The 17,637-nt window shown below is 40.9% G+C and overlaps 1 protein-coding gene across 3 annotated transcripts in view; it reads left to right on the top strand.

Moving 5' to 3' along the window:
• Nucleotides 1-17,637, top strand: part of KLHL7 (kelch like family member 7) — a 37,539-nt gene that overhangs the window by 2,291 nt on the left and 17,611 nt on the right. For 2 of the 3 annotated variants that reach the window (XM_065583344.1, XM_065583345.1), the window contains exons 2-6: nt 7,063-7,165; nt 9,547-9,640; nt 10,995-11,119; nt 12,029-12,204; nt 15,785-15,959. In XM_065583344.1, the coding sequence (XP_065439416.1) occupies nt 7,063-7,165; nt 9,547-9,640; nt 10,995-11,119; nt 12,029-12,204; nt 15,785-15,959 (673 nt within the window). The remainder of the gene's footprint in view (nt 1-7,062; nt 7,166-9,546; nt 9,641-10,994; nt 11,120-12,028; nt 12,205-15,784; nt 15,960-17,637) is intronic. The other variant, XM_065583347.1, reaches the window with a different exon arrangement.

A 17,637-nucleotide genomic window follows, 5' to 3' on the forward strand; every position in this document is an offset into this window, starting at 1 on the left:
TTATACCTTCAAGTCAGTGGCACTGCTATGGGTACCCGCATGGCCCCACAGTATGACAACATTTTTATGGCTGACTTAGAACAATGCTTCCTCAGCTCTCATCCCCTAGTGCCCCTCCTCTACTTGCGCTACGTTGATGACATCTTCATCATATGGACCCACGGAAAGGAGGCCCTTGAAGAATTCCACCTGGACTTCAACAATTTCCATCCCACCATCAACCTCAGCCTGGACCAGTCCACACAAGAGATCCACTTCCTGGACACTACAGTGCAAATAAGTGATGGTCACGTAAACACCACCCTATACTGGAAACCTACTGACCGCTATACGTACCTACATGCCTCCAGCTTCCATCCAAGACGCATCACACGATCCATTGTCTACAGCCAAGCCCTAAGATACAACCGAATTTGCTCCAACCCCTCGGACAGAGACAAACACCTACAAGATCTTTGTCAAGCATTCGTAAAACTACAATACCCACCTGGGGAAGTGTGGAAACAGATTGACAGAGCAAGATGGGTACCCAGAAATCACCTACTACAGGACAGGCCCAACAAGGAGAATAACAGAACACCACTGGCCATCACATACAGCCCCCAGCTAAAACTTCTCCAGCGCATTATCCACGATCTACAACCTATCCTGGAAAATGATCCCTCACTCTCACAGACCTTGGGAGGCAGGCCAGTCCTCGCTTACAGAGACACCCCCCCAACCCAAAGCAAATACTCACCAGCAACTACACACCACACCACAGAAACACCAACCCAGGAACCAATCCCTGTAGCAAACCTCGTTGCCTACTCTGTCCCCATATCTACTCTGGCGACACCATCAGAGGACCCAACCACATCAGCCACACCATCAAGGGCTCATTCACCTGCACATCCACTAATGTTATATATGCCATCATGTGCCAGCAATGCCCCTCTGCCATGTACATTGGCCAAACCGGACAGTCCCTCCGCAAAAGAATAAATGGACACAAATCGGACATCAGGAATGGTAACATACATAAGCCAGTAAGTGAACACTTCAGTCTTCCTGGTCATTCTATTACAGATTTAAAAGTCACTAGCATTGAACAAAAAAACTTCAGAAACAGACTTCAAAGAGAAACAGCAGAACTAAAATTCATTTGCAAATTTAACACCATTAATCTGGGTTTGAATAGGGACTGGGAGTGGCTGGCTCATTACAGAAGCAGCTTTTCCTCTCCTGGAATTGACACCTCCTCATCTATTATTGGGAGTGGACTACATCCACCCTGATTGAATTGGCCCTGTCAACACTGGTTCTCCACTTGCGAAGTAACTCCCTGCTCTCCATGTGTCAGTATATAATGCCTGCATCTGTAACTTTCACTCTATGCATCTGAAGAAGTGAGGTTATTACCCACGAAAGCTTATGCCCAAATAAATCTGTTAGTCTTTAAGGTGCCACCAGACTCCTTGTTGTTTTTGTGGCACAGTGAACATCCTCCTGTATCTGTATTGAAAGTTCAATTATTGTTATGCAGAGTTTATTGCTAATACAAAAACAGGAAGAGTTACTGCAGTGGGTCCACTTTCTTATCTGACAGGTTTCAGAGTAGCAGCCGTGTTAGTCTGTATCCGCAAAAAGAACAGGAGTACTTGTGGCACCTTAGAGACTAACAAATTTATTAGAAAGCTTATGCTCTAATAAATTTGTTCGTCTCTAAGGTGCCACAAGTACTCCTGTTCTTTCTTATCTGGGGACTTCTCTGTACTAAGCCAAAAAATCAAGTTTGAGTAGAGGGCTGAGTTATTTCAGGTTGAAACTGTATTAACACACAACCCTTTTTCAGAGACTGTTGGAATTGAGGTGGACATGCACAGTCAAGTCTTTATGCTTGGTGTAGATGGAATGGGTGTTGGGTGTTTTTTAGTATTTATTCTCCCAATGTGGATCCCAAACTAAATATGCCTCCTGTCAACTGAATCAGTTGAGATTCTGTTAGAATTCTAGGTGACAACCCTGCAAAATGTTGTTTCTTGATCTACATGGCTGCTATATCTGACTGCTTACCTAAGAAGCCCATGCTCATGTTTATAGCCTGGTAGGTAGCTACTGCAGGACTGGCCCACAACATTTTGGCACCTGAGCTCAAACGACACCCCCATGTCCCCTTGCTTGGACCAAAACTTTGAAAGGTCTCTCATCTGCCTTCTTCCTGTTCTACTCCCCTATTGGGGCAGGTAGCAGAGCAGTACCATGAAAGGAGAACTAACAACTTAAAATGCCTTGTTCAAAAATTTTAAGTAACACTTAACTTTCAAATGCCTGAACAGCAAATGTAACGTATGTTTCTGGTGATTCCATTTCCCTCTGCCACTGTTCTCCTACGAACAGTTCTTGTCATAGCATTAACCTCCATAATGGCAACTATTGCATCATCTATCTTCCCAATTTGGTGTTTGATAGGCTTTATCACCTCCATTCGACTTTCCCATCGTATGGCACTCAGTGGTTTCAGTGTCAGAGAGGATGTTCCCAGATGTTGCTTCAAAAGTTGCCATTGATGAGTTGATGCAGAGAAAAATACATCGATGCTTTGAATTACATTAAAAAAATCAGCAGCCTCACTAGAAGCTGATACTGCATCACTGACCACCAAGTTCAATGAATGAGAACTGCATGGGACAAAAAAGTTCGAGGGTTTAACTCGGATCTGTGTCTGCACTTCTCTGTTCTTTCCTCCCATGTAGCTACCATTATTGTAGCCCTGACCTCTCATGTCAGCTATCGCAATTCCCGTATCTTCCAGCTTTTTAAGAAGCACATTTGTCATACCAGCTCCTGTAGTATCATCTATGTCAATAAATTCTATAAAATGCTCTCTGACAGTTGCCTTTGCAGGGACATTTTCACCAGGTTCTGTTGTTGTTACAAAACGCACCATTAGAGTAATTTATTCCGTATGGCTGTTGTCAGGTGCGCAGTCAGGAATAACAGAGTAATATCTTGCTGACTTCAGATCTGCCACAATCTTCTGTTTGACTTTTGTTGGCAGTAACTGTATGATCTCATTTTGAATTGTTTTTCCAAAGTAGTGGTGTGTGTACATTTCCTGGGTGGTGACTCTTCTTAGATGCTCCTGGAGTACAGCATCAAACTCAGCCATCAGCTCCACAATTTTAAGGAAGTTTCCATTGTTTGGCACATACAGCTGATCTGAAGTGCCACGCAGTGCTAGGTTTTGGGTAGTAAGCATTGAGCCTTTTCAGAACATTTTGCCAGTAAAGAGACTCTGATGCAATCTTCTCTTGATGCTGATCATCTATGGTGGCCTTTAACCTTAGTCTCATCTCAAGCTCTTTCCACCTATGGAATGCTTTCTGGTGATTTGCTGCCTTCTCATGGCATGCCAGATTTCTAGCCAGATTTTTCCAGTCCTTTGTTCCTGTAGAACCCAATGTGGCAGGAACATTAGACTGGAAGAGTTTGCAACAAAAACAATATGCAGCATTCTGGGTTTTTGAGTACATAAGCCATGGACTCTCCACTTTGTCACCATTGGGGATTTCATGCCAGTAATGTATTGGATGGAAACTTCTATTTTCATTTGTCTTTGGGGAACATGAAGTTTTTCACTTGCTGTGGCCCATGCAGTACAAGAAAGTCCCTCAGGCTGCTGCTCAAGTGGGTCCCCAGTCTTGGATCATGATACGTATATCTCCATATATTATTATATCTCATAGAACTGGAAGGGACCCTGAAAGGTCATTGAGTCCAGCCCCCTGCCTTCACTAGCAGGACCAAATACTGATTTTGCCCCCAATCCCTAAGTGGCCCCCTCAAGGATTGAACTTACAACCCTGGGTTTAGCAGGCCAATGCTCAAACCACTGAGCTATCCCTCACCGCCTCATCTAGACTTAAGGAACTAAACTCAGCAGCAGCTGTTTCTTGCGCCTCCACCACACTCTTCTCTGATCTACCCTTTTCTTCAGGAATGTGCATGGTTACATCCATTTGAGATGGAGATATGGATGCTGCAGTAGCTGCCAGGTCACCTGCACTCTGACTAACTGGAAGATCAGGCATCTCCTCACCACTCACATCCTCACTGGGGCCGGAAGGCTCACCGTTAACATTTGTGTCTATGTATCTGAGGAGAGCTCCTTCCTGCTTAGATAGAAAAGCTTCCTTTGCTTTCTTTCTTTTTCTGAATGCTGCCCCAGAGGGGCGTTTTCTTCTTTCACTCATGACTGCTGTTCTGTGCCAGCTATAGTGGCTCTCAACACTCAATTGAAGGGGACAAATAAGCAGGCTGGTAGCAGGGCCTGAGTGAGGGAAGATATCAGCGTCTTAAGGGCCTAACTGGCTCCTACTACTACAGTTGACTGCCTGTTCTCCTCAAGTGGGTTCAGGGAAGCAGCAGGAAACTCCCTGAGAAGCTGGTGTTAATCAGTCCAGGCTCCTGGGGGTGCTAGAGAGGTACATAAGAGGCGGCTCCTCTCTTTCCCTGCAGCTCCTGCTGCTTTCTTTTATTCCTTCTCACCTTTTCTCCTGCCTTCCTATCCTCAACCTCAAAGGCACGTGAATCCTAGAATTAAGTTTGCTTTTGTGGAGTTGGTTGGTTGTTTTAAACAGAGTTGGCAGTTTTTTAAAGAGACATTATTAAGGGCACACAAGCAAACTATCCCACTGCATAGGAAAGACAGGAAGTATGGTAAGACACCATGCTAGCTTAACCAGATCAATGACCTGTAACTCAAAAGAGAGTCATACAAGAAGTAGAAACTAGATCAAATTACAAAGGATGAATATAAAACACCACCACAAGCATGTAGGGACAAAACTGGAAAGGCCACGGCACAAAACAAGGTTAAACTAGGTAGAGATATAAAGTGTAACAAGCAAGCATTTTACAAATACATGAGAAGCAAGAGGGAGACCAGGGTTAAGGTAGGCCCATTACTCAGTGAGGAGGGAAAGACAATTACAGAAATTCATTCTGTAGAGTGCCATTCACTCACAGCACCAATTTGAAGCCACTGAATGGTGCTATCCCTTGTCTGTAAGCAATTTGAGGCAGGGAACATCTTCTCAATACATGTACATACAGTGCCTAGCACAATGAGGTCTCAATTCTTGATTGAGGCTTCTAGTTGCTGCCACAACACAAAACAATTAATAATGTGTTGGCATATGGGTGCATGGTGCTTTATTATAGCAGAGCACCAGCACCACTGTAGTTAAGATTGAACGTCACTTTCAGGTCTAAGGCTGACTCATCAAAGTGTGTTAAAATCTGCATGCTTACTCAGATTATCTTGAGATTTTCAGTGACACACAAGGGTGCTGGGTAATGTTAGTAGACCAAGTTAGAAGTCATCTGAGAAAAGTGTTCCTTAGATGTAGCTCCTCTCCCCCCCCGCCCCCCATCCCCCCAAAAATACAAGGGCTTGGGTTTGGAGCAGTTTTTTTTTAAGACCAAATTTGGTCTTTATTGCTTAAGTATTTTTAGCTATAGGTGTGCAAAGAGACTTTTTCTGGTGTACACTTGTTACTCAACTGTTTGTTTGTTTGGTTTTTTAACATATGCATTATTTTTATGAATCTGTTATTGTAGCTGTAGGTGCTTCTGATCTGTGTTATTTCCTGAGTGAATCAAAAACTACTAAAAGAGCATTTAGGGATCTGACTGAAACTCAAATAATCGGATATTTAAACTATCATTCTGTTTTCCCTATCTAGTTCTGACTATGCACACCTCCTTCCCACTCTATTAATGGGTTGTTTTGGTTTAACTTTTTTGCAATAAGGGAACTTCATGTACCTCAGAATGAAGTTCTAATGCTAGACAGCAATATTAGTGAATTCAATAAGAACCTGATGCTATATGTCCTCGGATCCCTGACACAAGTCAGTGTTCATGTTCTTAAAGTCAGTCTTAAAGGAATGCCAACTTTAATTCTATTAATTTATATATATTCCACCCCCACACACTATTCTTGCTCCAACAATTTTTCTAGTTTTACAGGTGCTTGCTCTTCCAGTCGCTGTGTGAAAGATCACACAAATGGGAAAAACTGTCTGACTAGACATTTAGTGCTGTCAAAATATACCAGGTAACCAAACTGAGTAAACAGAAAATTCTCAGAACAGTGATCTTACATGTTACTTAGACAATGACAGGTAAAAAATCATTTCTTTGTGGAAACTTTTAAACTGACAACTGTCCCTTTAACTTGCATATTTTTGAGATGATGCTTGGGTGATCTATTTGTCTCCAATACAAAGGTGCATTATTGTCTTGTTAAACAGGGTAAACCAAGATTGATATGTAAGCCTTAACTTTGATCATCCCTTCACCTTTGTTTGGCGTATCTAAACTACTAATTGTTCTTCTGTTTTTTACCTTACCATTATGAGAACGAATGGATATAAACTGGCAGTGGGGAAGTTTAGGCTTGAAATTAGACGAAGGTTTCTGACCATCAGAGGGGTAAAATATTGGAACGGCCTTCCGAGGGAAACGGTGGGGGCAAGGAACCTGTCTGGTTTTAAGATTAAATTAGATAAGTTTATGGAGGGAATGGTTTAATGGTAAAACATATTAGCTGAGGAATACCGAGCAATAGCAGGTAAATAGTATAATGGCTAACAAGGGTCAGGCTGGAGACTCTTGCCTACATGCTCAGGGTCTTACTGATCGCCATATTTGGGGTCGGGAAGGAATTTTCCTCCAGGGTAGATTGGCTGAGGCCCTGGAGGTTTTTCGCCTTCCTCCGCAGCATGGGGCAGGGATCACTAGCAGGAGGGTTCTCTGCCAATTGAAGTCACCAAGACACAGGATTTGGGGACTTCATCAGCAGAGTCAAGGGAAGGGTAGGGACGGTTTTGTGGCCTGCAGCATGCAGGGGGTCAGACCAGATGATCATAAGGTCCCTTCTGACCTTAAAGTCTATGAGTCTATGATGAGCCCGCTAGCCGGAGAGCAGAGAAAGCAATGGATTTCTGAAAACCTCTTTTAAGATAATATTCTTGTGTGTATTTCTCACAAAGTTGATCTTTACTTTTTTATTAGAAAACTCTCTGTGATGTCATTCTCATGGTACAGGAAAGAAAGATCCCAGCTCATCGTGTTGTGCTTGCTTCAGCCAGTCACTTTTTTAACTTGATGTTTACTAGTAAGTCTTCTCAAAATTGGCTTATTTTAATGTTTTTAATATTTAAAATAAAAAGGTTAACAACTTTTTGCCAGGGGTCTCTGAAGAAGATAATAGAGACTGGCTCTTAAACAGTCGGAGGGAAAGCTCTTGTACTTTCCTCTCTCCTTAATTTCTCTCCTTCCCCCATGCAGCGCTGCTTTTTACCCTTTTTATCTTCTCTTATTAAAGTCAGTGGGGCTACTCATGTGATTAAGTATCTTCCTGTGGAACTCCTTGCCAGAGGATGTTGTGAAGGCCAAAACTATAACAGGGTTCAAAAGAGAGCTAGGTACGTTCATGGAGAATAGTGGCCAATGGCCAGTGCCCCAGAGGGAATGAACAGAACAGGTAATCATCAAGTGATCCATTCCCTGTCTTCTGTTCCCACCTTCTGGCAAACAGAGGCTAGGGACACCATCCCTGCTCATCCTGCCTAATAGCCATTGATGGACCTATCCTCCATGAATTTATCTAGTTCTTTTTTGAACCCTGTTATAGTCTTGTCCTTCACAGCATCCTCTGGCAAAGAGTTTCACAGGTTGACTGTGCGTTGTGTGAAGAAATACTTCCTTTTGTTTGTTTTAAACCTGCTACCTTTTAATTTCATTTGGTCATTCCTAGTTCTTGTGTTTTATAGACCTCTATCATATTCCTCCCCTTCCCTCCCCCCCCACCCCCTGGTTGTCTCTTTTCCAAGCTGAAAAGTTCCAGTCTTATTAATCTCTCCTCATACGGAAGCTGTTCCATACCCCAATCATTTTTGTAAAATTTTGGAGCCTGCAAGTCCACTCAGTCCTACTTCTTGTTCAGCCAACCACTCAGACAAACAAGTTTGTTTACATTTGCAGGAGATAATGCTGCCTGCTTCTTGTTTACAATGTCACCTGAAAGTGAGGACAAGCATTCTCATGGCATTGTTGTAGCTGGTGTCGCAAGATATTTACAAGCCAAATGCGCTAAAGATTTGTATGTCCCTTCATGCTTCAACCACCATTCCAGGGGACATGCGTCCATGCTGATGACAGCTTCTGCTCGATAACAATCCAAAGCATTGTGGACCGACACATGTTCGTTTTCATCATCTGAGTCAGATACCACCAGCAGAAGGTTGATTTTCTTTTTTGGTGGTTCAGATTCTGTAGTTTCCGCATTGCAGCATTGCTCTTTTCAGACTTCTGAAAGCATGCTCCACGCCTCGTCCCTCTCAGATTTTGGAAGGCACTTCAGATTCTTAAACCTTGGGTAAAGGGCTGTAGCTATCTTTAGAAACCTCACATTGGTTCCTTCTTTGTGTTTGTGAAATCTGCAGTGAAGGTGTTCTTAAAATTAACAACATGTGCTGGCTCATAATCTGAGACTGCTATAACATGAACTATATGGCAGAATGTGGGTAAACAGAGCAGGGGACATACAATTCTCCTCCAAGGAATTCAGTCACAAATTTAATTTACACATTTTTTTTTAACGAGCGTCATCAGCATGGAAGTATGTCCTCTGGAATGGTGGCCAAAGCATGAAGAGGCATATGAATCTTGAGTGCATTTGGCTTGTAAATATCTTGAAATGCTGGCTACAAAAGTGCCATGCAAATGCCTGTTCTCACTTTCAGGTGACATTGTAAATAAGAAGAGGGCAGCATTATCTCCTGTAAATGTAAACAAGCTTGTTTATTTTAGGGATTGGCTGAACAAGAAGTAGGTCTGAGAGGACTTGTAGGCTCTGAAGTTTTACATTGTTTTGATTTTGAGTGCAATTATGTAACAACAAAGAAATCTACATTTGTAATTTGCACTTTCACAACAAAGAGATTGCACTACAGTACTTGTATGAGGTGAATTGAAAAATACTATTTATTTTATTTGTACACTGCAAATATTTGTAATAAAAATAATACACACTTTGATTTCAGTTACAACACAGACTACAATATGAAAATGTAGAAGAACATCCAAAATATTTAATAAATTTCAATTGGTAGTCTATTGTTTACCAGTGTAATTAAAACTGCGATTAATTACGATTAATTTATTTTGAGTTAATCGTGTGACTTAACTGCGATTAATCGACAGCCCTAGTTCTTATGTTCTTAAATGTGAGTAGAACTTACAAAAGTGAAGTTATTATTGGAATATTAATAATAAACTTTTATATTATGATAAAGTATAAATTAATTTTGTTTCTATTTAAATAGTTCCTATGTGTGAATATTTAGGTTCTGGGAATGCTGGTTTTGTTTTGTTTTTGTTTTAAGGTTTTCCCCTTGGCATAGTTGCTTTACTGCTGATTTTTGTGACTGGTAGAAAAATAACTGCTCAGAGAATGATAGACTGATGTAGTTCTATTGTTACTTTTCATTGCAGCAAATATGCTTGAATCAAAGTCCTTTGAAGTGGAGCTAAAAGATGCAGAGCCTGACATTATTGAACAGCTTGTGGAGTTTGCTTATACTGCAAGGTAGCTTGTTGTTTAAAAATTTGTCATTTTTGCCACAAAGTTTAAAGCTTAGTATACTATTTATAAATGATAAAATCTCAAAGAAAAAAAAAAGCGTGTGTAGTTCAGCGACTTGTTACTATTTATAGCTCCTTATTTAAGTCTTCCTTAAAATTTGTTAACATTGGTAAAGTTTTTTCTCTGTACCATAGTCATTCAAATAGTTATTCCAACTAAAATATTAATAATGTATGCCTTGATCCTGAAAACACTTAAACTTGTATCTTAAATGGGACTACGTGTGTGTACATGTACAGTAGGAGCTAGGAGTATGATTTCCCCTGCTCATGTAAACATATTTACGCTAGCTCTCATCTAAGCTGTGTCAAGTACAAGCTGAGTCGAGCTAGAGAAGTACGTGTACGTGAGCTTAGAATGACACCCCTAGTTCCATGTGTGGATATAGCTTAAGTGTGTATAGTTGAACTCTAATGTGCTCGTGTGATGAGGGCCATAGTGATGTAACTTAATAAAACAGGGTTTCTGTTGTTCCAGGTTAGGAACTTTTTAAAAAAAAAAATTGAATATATAATTGGCAAGTTTTTGCATTTGTTTCTAAATAAACATTCCCAAGTGCTTAAATGTGCTGTTTGCATTGCTACATGGAGTCTCTAAACATCGGTCTGACAGCACCTAAAACTGATAGATACAAATATCAGTGAAAGAGATACCAAAGGCTCGGATCCTGCAAGCTGCTGTCTGTGGGCAGGGACTTGCATATGCCCCTGTTAACATCAATGGAGCTCTACATGGGCGCTGGTCACCAGAGTCTGCATATGCAGAATAGCTTGCAGGACTGGGGCAAATGTTTCTAGGAAGATTAGATGGGTACTTCTGTAAACTTCATAACAATATTTCTTTTCTCTTCTGCTTTTAAATAGTACTTCAGTCACCTGGAATGTTTATATTGAACTTATTTGGGCTAAAAGGACTGTGGGGTGACACTTGACGAAGAGATGGTTGGTCCGTTCCTTCAATCTGCTACCACTTGTATAAGGGCTAATTATACAAATGAGGGTTGCAAGATCAGGCCCCTACAAATGTCCAGAGGTTAAGAATCATCCTTTAGAATTAAGGACCAGTGATTCCAACCTGTCTTTATTTGCTTATTGTTATGCTTACATACATTATTAGGGGAGGGCAGGAAAGGACCCAAAGAAAGAATACATCTCACCCTTAAATGTAAGGTAAAGCTGGCTGGGAAAGAGTGGGGAAATAATTTTGCAGATGTTTTTGTGTAACTTTGTTTAAATGTTTCAAACACCAGTAGCTTGGTAGTTTGTGTTGCTCATTTTGTACTAAATGTGTTTTGCAGAATTTCCGTTAATAGCAATAACGTCCAGTCTTTACTAGATGCAGCAAACCAATATCAAATAGAACCTGTGAAAAAAATGTGTGTGGATTTTTTGAAAGAGCAAGTGGATGCTTCAAACTGTCTTGGTAAGTGATTATTTAACACAGATGCATCATTTTAAAGGTATTCTTTGAAAAATGCCAATGAATGTTTGGAGCTGGGTGTTTTTCTTTTTAAAAGACAACAGAATTTGCACAAATCAAGTATATATCATTCAATGTCATAAACTTTTGAGACTTTACTTGGAAACTTATGAACTGTATAATATTACTAAAAACTTATCCCACCTAGATCAACTCAAGTTTCAGAGCAGCTTCTACAAACAATATTTCTTATAAGAGGTTCCGTGGATTTAAGTATAGGATCCTGTTTAACAGAAATGAAGATTATAGTGTCATGTTCTTGACACTTTTTAAGGAACTGATGTTGTTTTCATTATAAACTGAGGTCCCAATTCTACAACTAGCTTTGCCTGTGAAGAGACCCATTAACCTGATCCAATTATGGGCTTGCACAGGATTGGGAACAAAAAATGGAATAGCATTATATTGTGATAGAAGTACACCTCTACCCCGATATAACGCTGTCCTCAGGAGCCAAAATTTTTTACTGCGTTATAGGTGAAACCGCGTTATATCGAACTTGCTTTGATCCGCCGGAGCGCGCAGCCCTGCCCCCCCCAGAGCACTGCTTATTCGGGTTATATCGAGTCGCGTTATATCGGGGTAGAGGTGTATTTCTTTCCCTCCTTTCCACTGAGATAAATCCATAAATTGGTGTTTGCCTCCAGTTTCAGAAGAAGAGAAGCACTTAGTTCTTTCAGCTTGACTTGCAGATGAGTTATGGGTGCTATAGGTAAAACTGTGTGCTATGTAAGTAATAAAAATACCACCATTTCAGAGATACTTATTCCATTGGCGTGTATGAAAACTTCTTGCAATACAAACTTTGGGAAAAGTCCAACATCTTTTTATATTTTCCACCTCCCTATATAGGTATAAGTGTATTAGCAGAATGCCTAGACTGTCCAGAACTGAAGGCCACTGCAGATGACTTTATCCATCAACATTTCACTGAAGTTTACAAGACAGATGAGTTTCTACAGCTTGATGTTAAACGTGTGACACATCTCCTGAACCAGGACACACTAACTGTAAGGGCAGAAGATCAGGTAAGACCAGTTTTCTTAGTAAAATGTGTCTTCTACCAGCTAAATACATCAATTGAAAGGTTTAAACACTGACTTACAATGTATTACATTTACTATTTCCATAGTGCTTCATAGATCATGGAATAATTTATGAACCCTGACCCAGAAATCTTTCAGTCCTATTCAGACAAAAACAAATACGGGGCAGCATTTCAGGTGTAGGAAGCTGTGTAGTTGTGAGGATGGCTTCAAGGAAATAAGGAGGGGATTATGGAAAGAGTTTTGTCTATTTAGGTCCATATATGACCTCCATTGCCATCATTAAAGTTAAGATTTTTGTCCCAGGTATTTTTAATAAAAGTCACAGACAGGTCGCAGGCAATAACAAAAATTCACGGAAGTTCACAATCTGTCTATGACTTCTACTAAAAATACCTGGGGGAAGACTAACACTGGGCGCCCCTCCAGGGGCTGACTGCTGGCTGCTGCGGTGGGCTGAAGCTGAAGAAGTTATGGAGATCCGCTGAAGTCATAGAATCCGTGACCTCCGTGACAGAACTGTATCCTTAGCCATAGTACATGAGCTGAGTTGGAAGGGGAGTCTATATAACTGGAATGGACAGAGCACTCAAGAAACCTGGAAATGGAGAAAGAAATGGGATTGACTAGATAGAAGATCCAAGACAACGCTTGTAGGCAGCTAAAAGGAGCCAGAAGACCATTCAGTGAAAGGAATTACTGCCGTTGTTGATAGTCCTAAAAGTTGCCTTCACTCCATCCCATTTGGAATGTAAGACTCTGCAGATATTGCTTCTGCATGTTATTTTCTAGCCAGTCTTTGCAGCTACAGGAAAACTGGAAAAATCGGGTTAAGAGGAAACCATGAGCAACTTCCTGTCACAGTAGCAAACAGAAAGGTAGGGGTGTGTGTGTGTGTTAAGATAAAATTGGCATCTTGCTGACTTTAAGGTTTGGTAAGTTATACAGGCTCTAAGATTAGTTCAGGTTACTTAATATATCTGCTGCAATAAAGCATTGACATAAAACTGTGAATTTGCTTGGGCAAAGACTAAATAACGAAGCTTCAGTTTATATCAAACTGTGTGTGTGGTCTTTTGTTTTTTAAATGTTGGGTGGTAAGAACATGAGAACTGACTGCTACAAGCTGTGGAAATGAGTGAAACTTCAGAGTTCTAGCTGTGGGCGTGGAAACACTGAGACCACAGAGTAACACCCTAGAAACTAGAAATGCACGTTCCAAAAGCGGTGGAGTACTTTTTGGGGGGTTGGGTTTTTGGTTTTTTTGTTTGTTTGTTTGCAGGCTTAGTTAACTAGTAGAATAGAGTTAAAGCCCTAAGCTGAGGGGGTGAGCTCCAGTTCAGCTAGGTTGTAAATGATTTTGTGTAGGAAGAACTTAACCTGCATAAAAAGCCTCTAGGAAAGTGGATATGAGAAGATTGAAGTTGCATAAATTGTTATGTGTTCTCAAAGGGAACTTACTCCTAAAATGTCTGCCAGCCAAGCACTCCTGCAGGAAGGGTGATTGTTGTGTGTACAATTTATTTATTTATTTATAATGGAGATATCCTATCTCCTAGAACTGGAAGGGACCTTGAAAGGTCATCGAGTCCAGCCCCCTGCCTTCACTAGCAGGACCAAGCAATGATTTTTGCCCCAGATCCCTAAGTGGCCCCCTCAAGGACTGAACTCACAACCCTGGGTTTAGCAGGTCAATGCTCAAACCATTGAGCTCTCACTGCACCCCCCCATCATCTGGACACCCTGGTAGCTTGTGTACTACTCCAGAGTGCATTTAGCTTAAGCTAAGGAAAGTTGGTTTAGTTATAAACTACCTTTCATATTTTTCCTGTATATGTTTCCATCAGTAAGTGTATATCATGTTTTCTGTTGCAATTATACATCTGTTGAGTTTACTTAGCCTGTAGGGTTAGTAATAAACCTATCTTTTTTTCATTCACCCTTATTTTCTGATTTATAATTCATAGGTATCGGGGATTATAACTGAAATGTTTTAGTCCGGTCAAGAGGACAGTCCTTTGACCTTAGTAATTCAGAATGTGGCAAAGGGGTTTGGTGGCAGAATACCAATCCAGTTTGAACTCTTAATTACTTTTTATGATCAGTTTTCAGCTCAAATATGTTGTGACAGCATGAACAGTAATAACTATTATTTAAAGTAGAAACTGTCCCGTGTAAACACATTAGATAAAGTAAAGAAACACTTTGCATTCTTGAACAAACAGCTGCTGCATTTACATACAATTATTTTAGCATGCAAACCCTGGATGCTTTTTTCTTTAAACTTCACCCAAGAAGACAACAGAAAAAATGCCCACATGTTGCATTTCGGCATACTTGGGTTCTTTACCAAGTTAACTTACCGTAATGTTGCATTTGCAGTAATCTGCTGTTAATTGTTTTAAATAACTTTTATTTGAATTGGCCCTCCTAACAAAGGTGCTATGGTAATGTGGAATAAAAATAATATAAATATGTTCTGAGACATACAATTCCAGTATAATTGAGATTTCCCTCACACTGTAGACGAGAAACATTAAAAAAAAAAAAAAAAGGTGCAAGGTACTTCAGGTAAGGGCAAGGTTATAAATCTTGTGTTGTATTATAACATCTGCCTTTTGCTTTGGTCCTGGTCATACAAATCCTTATGCTCATGAGTAGACTTGATATTAGTGGGGCTATGCAGGTGAGTAAGAATTTTCAGGATTGGGCCTTTCATTTGAAAATAGAATTGGTTTGCATAGACCTCTCAAAATCTGAAGCCTTCGTAGGCTGTATTTATCCTAAAGTAATATGTTTATTTAGTTTAGTGTTAAAGCGGGGGTTCTCAAACTGCGGTTGGGACCCCTCAGGGGGTCGCGAGGTTATTATATGCGAGCTGTCAGTCTCCACCCCAAACCCAGCTTTGCCTACGGCATTTATAATGGTGTTAAATATATTAAAAAGTGTGTTTAATTTATATGGGGGGGTCGCACTCAGAGGCTTGCTATGTGAAAAGGGTCACCAGTACAAAAGTTTGAGAACCACTCTGTTAAAGTGTGTTGGATTTTTCATATTTTTGTGAAATTTACACATTCTGGAATCATAAATTAGATGAACTTTCAACATAGGATAGCCAGGTGCCTGGTTTTTGACCAGGAAGTTCGGTTGAAAAGGGGAGCAGGCAGTGTCCAGTCAGATCTACTGACCAGTCACCCAAAGTCTGGTTACTGCTGGCGGGGAGGCGCTGGGTTATCACCCATGCCATCCCCTACTTAGCCCGGGCCACCACCTTCCTGCGTTGGGCTGCTCCAGCTCCCAACCTTGGCTCTGCAGGCTAATCCCCCCCTGACCTGGGCGGGGAGGGAGGGGAAAAGCAGCGAGTGACATGGGGGGAGGGAAGAGAGAAAGAGGAGTGGATGGGGACAGAGTCTGGGGAAGAGGCGGGATGGGGAGGTTCCAGCACTCCTGCCGGAGTGTCCAGTTTTTAAATATTACCAAGTTGGCAACTCTATTTCAACTACACAAGAAAAACTGTTTTGCAGCTTTAGCTACTTTACTGGGTTTTGGTTTTGTGTTTTAGGTTTATGATGCAGCAGTCAGGTGGCTGAAGTATGATGAACCTAACCGCCAGCCATACATGGTCGACATCCTTGCTAAAGTCAGATTTCCTCTTATATCGAAGAACTTCTTAAGTAAAACCGTACAAGCTGAGCCACTTATTCAGGATAACCCTGAATGCCTTAAAATGGTGATCAGTAAGTTGCCTCCGAGTTGCACATTTTAATATTCTATACGATCAGTTTAGATGCGTAACTTTTTTTGCTCTCTGACTGTTGCTTACTCTAATATGAAAATATTTTTCACTGTATTTTAGTTTAAATGTGGCAATAACTGTATGCCTTCTAGAGTGTCTAGTTTAGCTGAAGTTAATTAATTGCTTGTCAAATAAATAGCACCTATTAGAGAATAACAGATATAATGAGAAAAGAAATGAAAGTCAGCGGTAAATGATCCCAACTTAGTGATAAGTAATGAAATGTGGCTTCCTTGTCAAGATTATTAGGGATAATTGGGAGGGTTAGTGTACCTTTGAGACTAGCTAATAACTTTAATATTTCTCAGGTTTAGATTGGAATTAATAAGAAATGTTTATGTCAAAATGTCTGAGTCTATGAAGCTTCCCTAGGTGACTTAAGAAAATTAAACCTGTGCTCTACCATCTCTGGTACTAATGCAGACTGACAATTGGGACTAGAGATACAGCACTCTAAAGGTGCTGAATGAAATATCTCTGACATAGTCTGTGTTTATTTAAATGAAACAGGGAGGGGACAAATCCTCCTACGCCCCCTTCCTGACCTGGATTCCTAATGCAATCCTTAAAACTTCATCAAATGTCAGTGATGAATCCAGATATTCATAAACATTATTCAGGTTTTTGGAAAGAAAATCCAAATTTAATTTTAGCCTTTCAATTACTGCTGGAATAAACTACATAGCACTGCTTTAAAAGCAACACTCAGCCATTTTTTTCCTGCTAAGCTAACTCTTACAAACTTAAGGCTTCATCCTGCAGGGTGCTGAGTGATCTTGACTCTCAGTAAAGCCAAATGCAGGTTAGAGCTCTTGGTATAAACCCAGGGCAGGGTTGAGGAGACAAGTTATAGCACTGCTGATATTAGTAAAATTTTTGGACATACCAGGATATTTCCTAAACAGACAGTAAAGTAAGTGCTTGGATTATCTTTGAAAAGGTCTTACACTGTTGCCACAGGTAAACTAAGGTTTTGGTTTGGTTTTGTTGATGAGAAGGGGAACGCAAACAGCTGCCTCTCCTCTGTGGTGTTAGCTGGAGACTAAAAACAAGTCAGTGTCTTCCTAGCATACTTGTATCCCCTTTTAAATTTTGCTGGTCAGGTTTCTCTTTCCTTATACTTCTACTTTGGACTTCCTTTTCTATGCATGTTTCCTTCTGTCAGTTTCCATGTGGCAACTTTCGGTTATGTCTTTAAATGGATAGATTTTTAAACGAATAGAGCATGCAGGCACCTTTTATCCTTGTTCTATTTTGATGTTGCCGGACCTGTCTGACATGGAGCCTAAAACTGGGCATCTGTCCTATCCCTATGTTCTACTACAGCAGTTCCCTCAACAGGGGGTCCGCGAGCCCTTTCAAGAGGGCTGCAGGACCCCATGGCTGAAACCCAGACCGTGAGCCTAGCGCCCCCTGGGGGGCTCAAGCTGGGAGGTGCGGGGCTGAAGTCCCAATCCCTGGCACCCCATGGGGGGCTGAAGTCCTGATCCCCACCACTATAGGGGCACAAAGAGCTCCCTGGGAGAATTTCCTATTTAGGTTGTACTGAGCATGCTCACCCGAACTGAGCAAGCTCAGCAGGTAACTGCTGTTGGTGGGAAAATGGGCCGGCTGTTGTT

This window comes from Chrysemys picta, chromosome 2 (assembly GCF_011386835.1).
Source record: "Chrysemys picta bellii isolate R12L10 chromosome 2, ASM1138683v2, whole genome shotgun sequence".
Lineage (NCBI taxonomy): Eukaryota > Metazoa > Chordata > Testudines > Emydidae > Chrysemys > Chrysemys picta.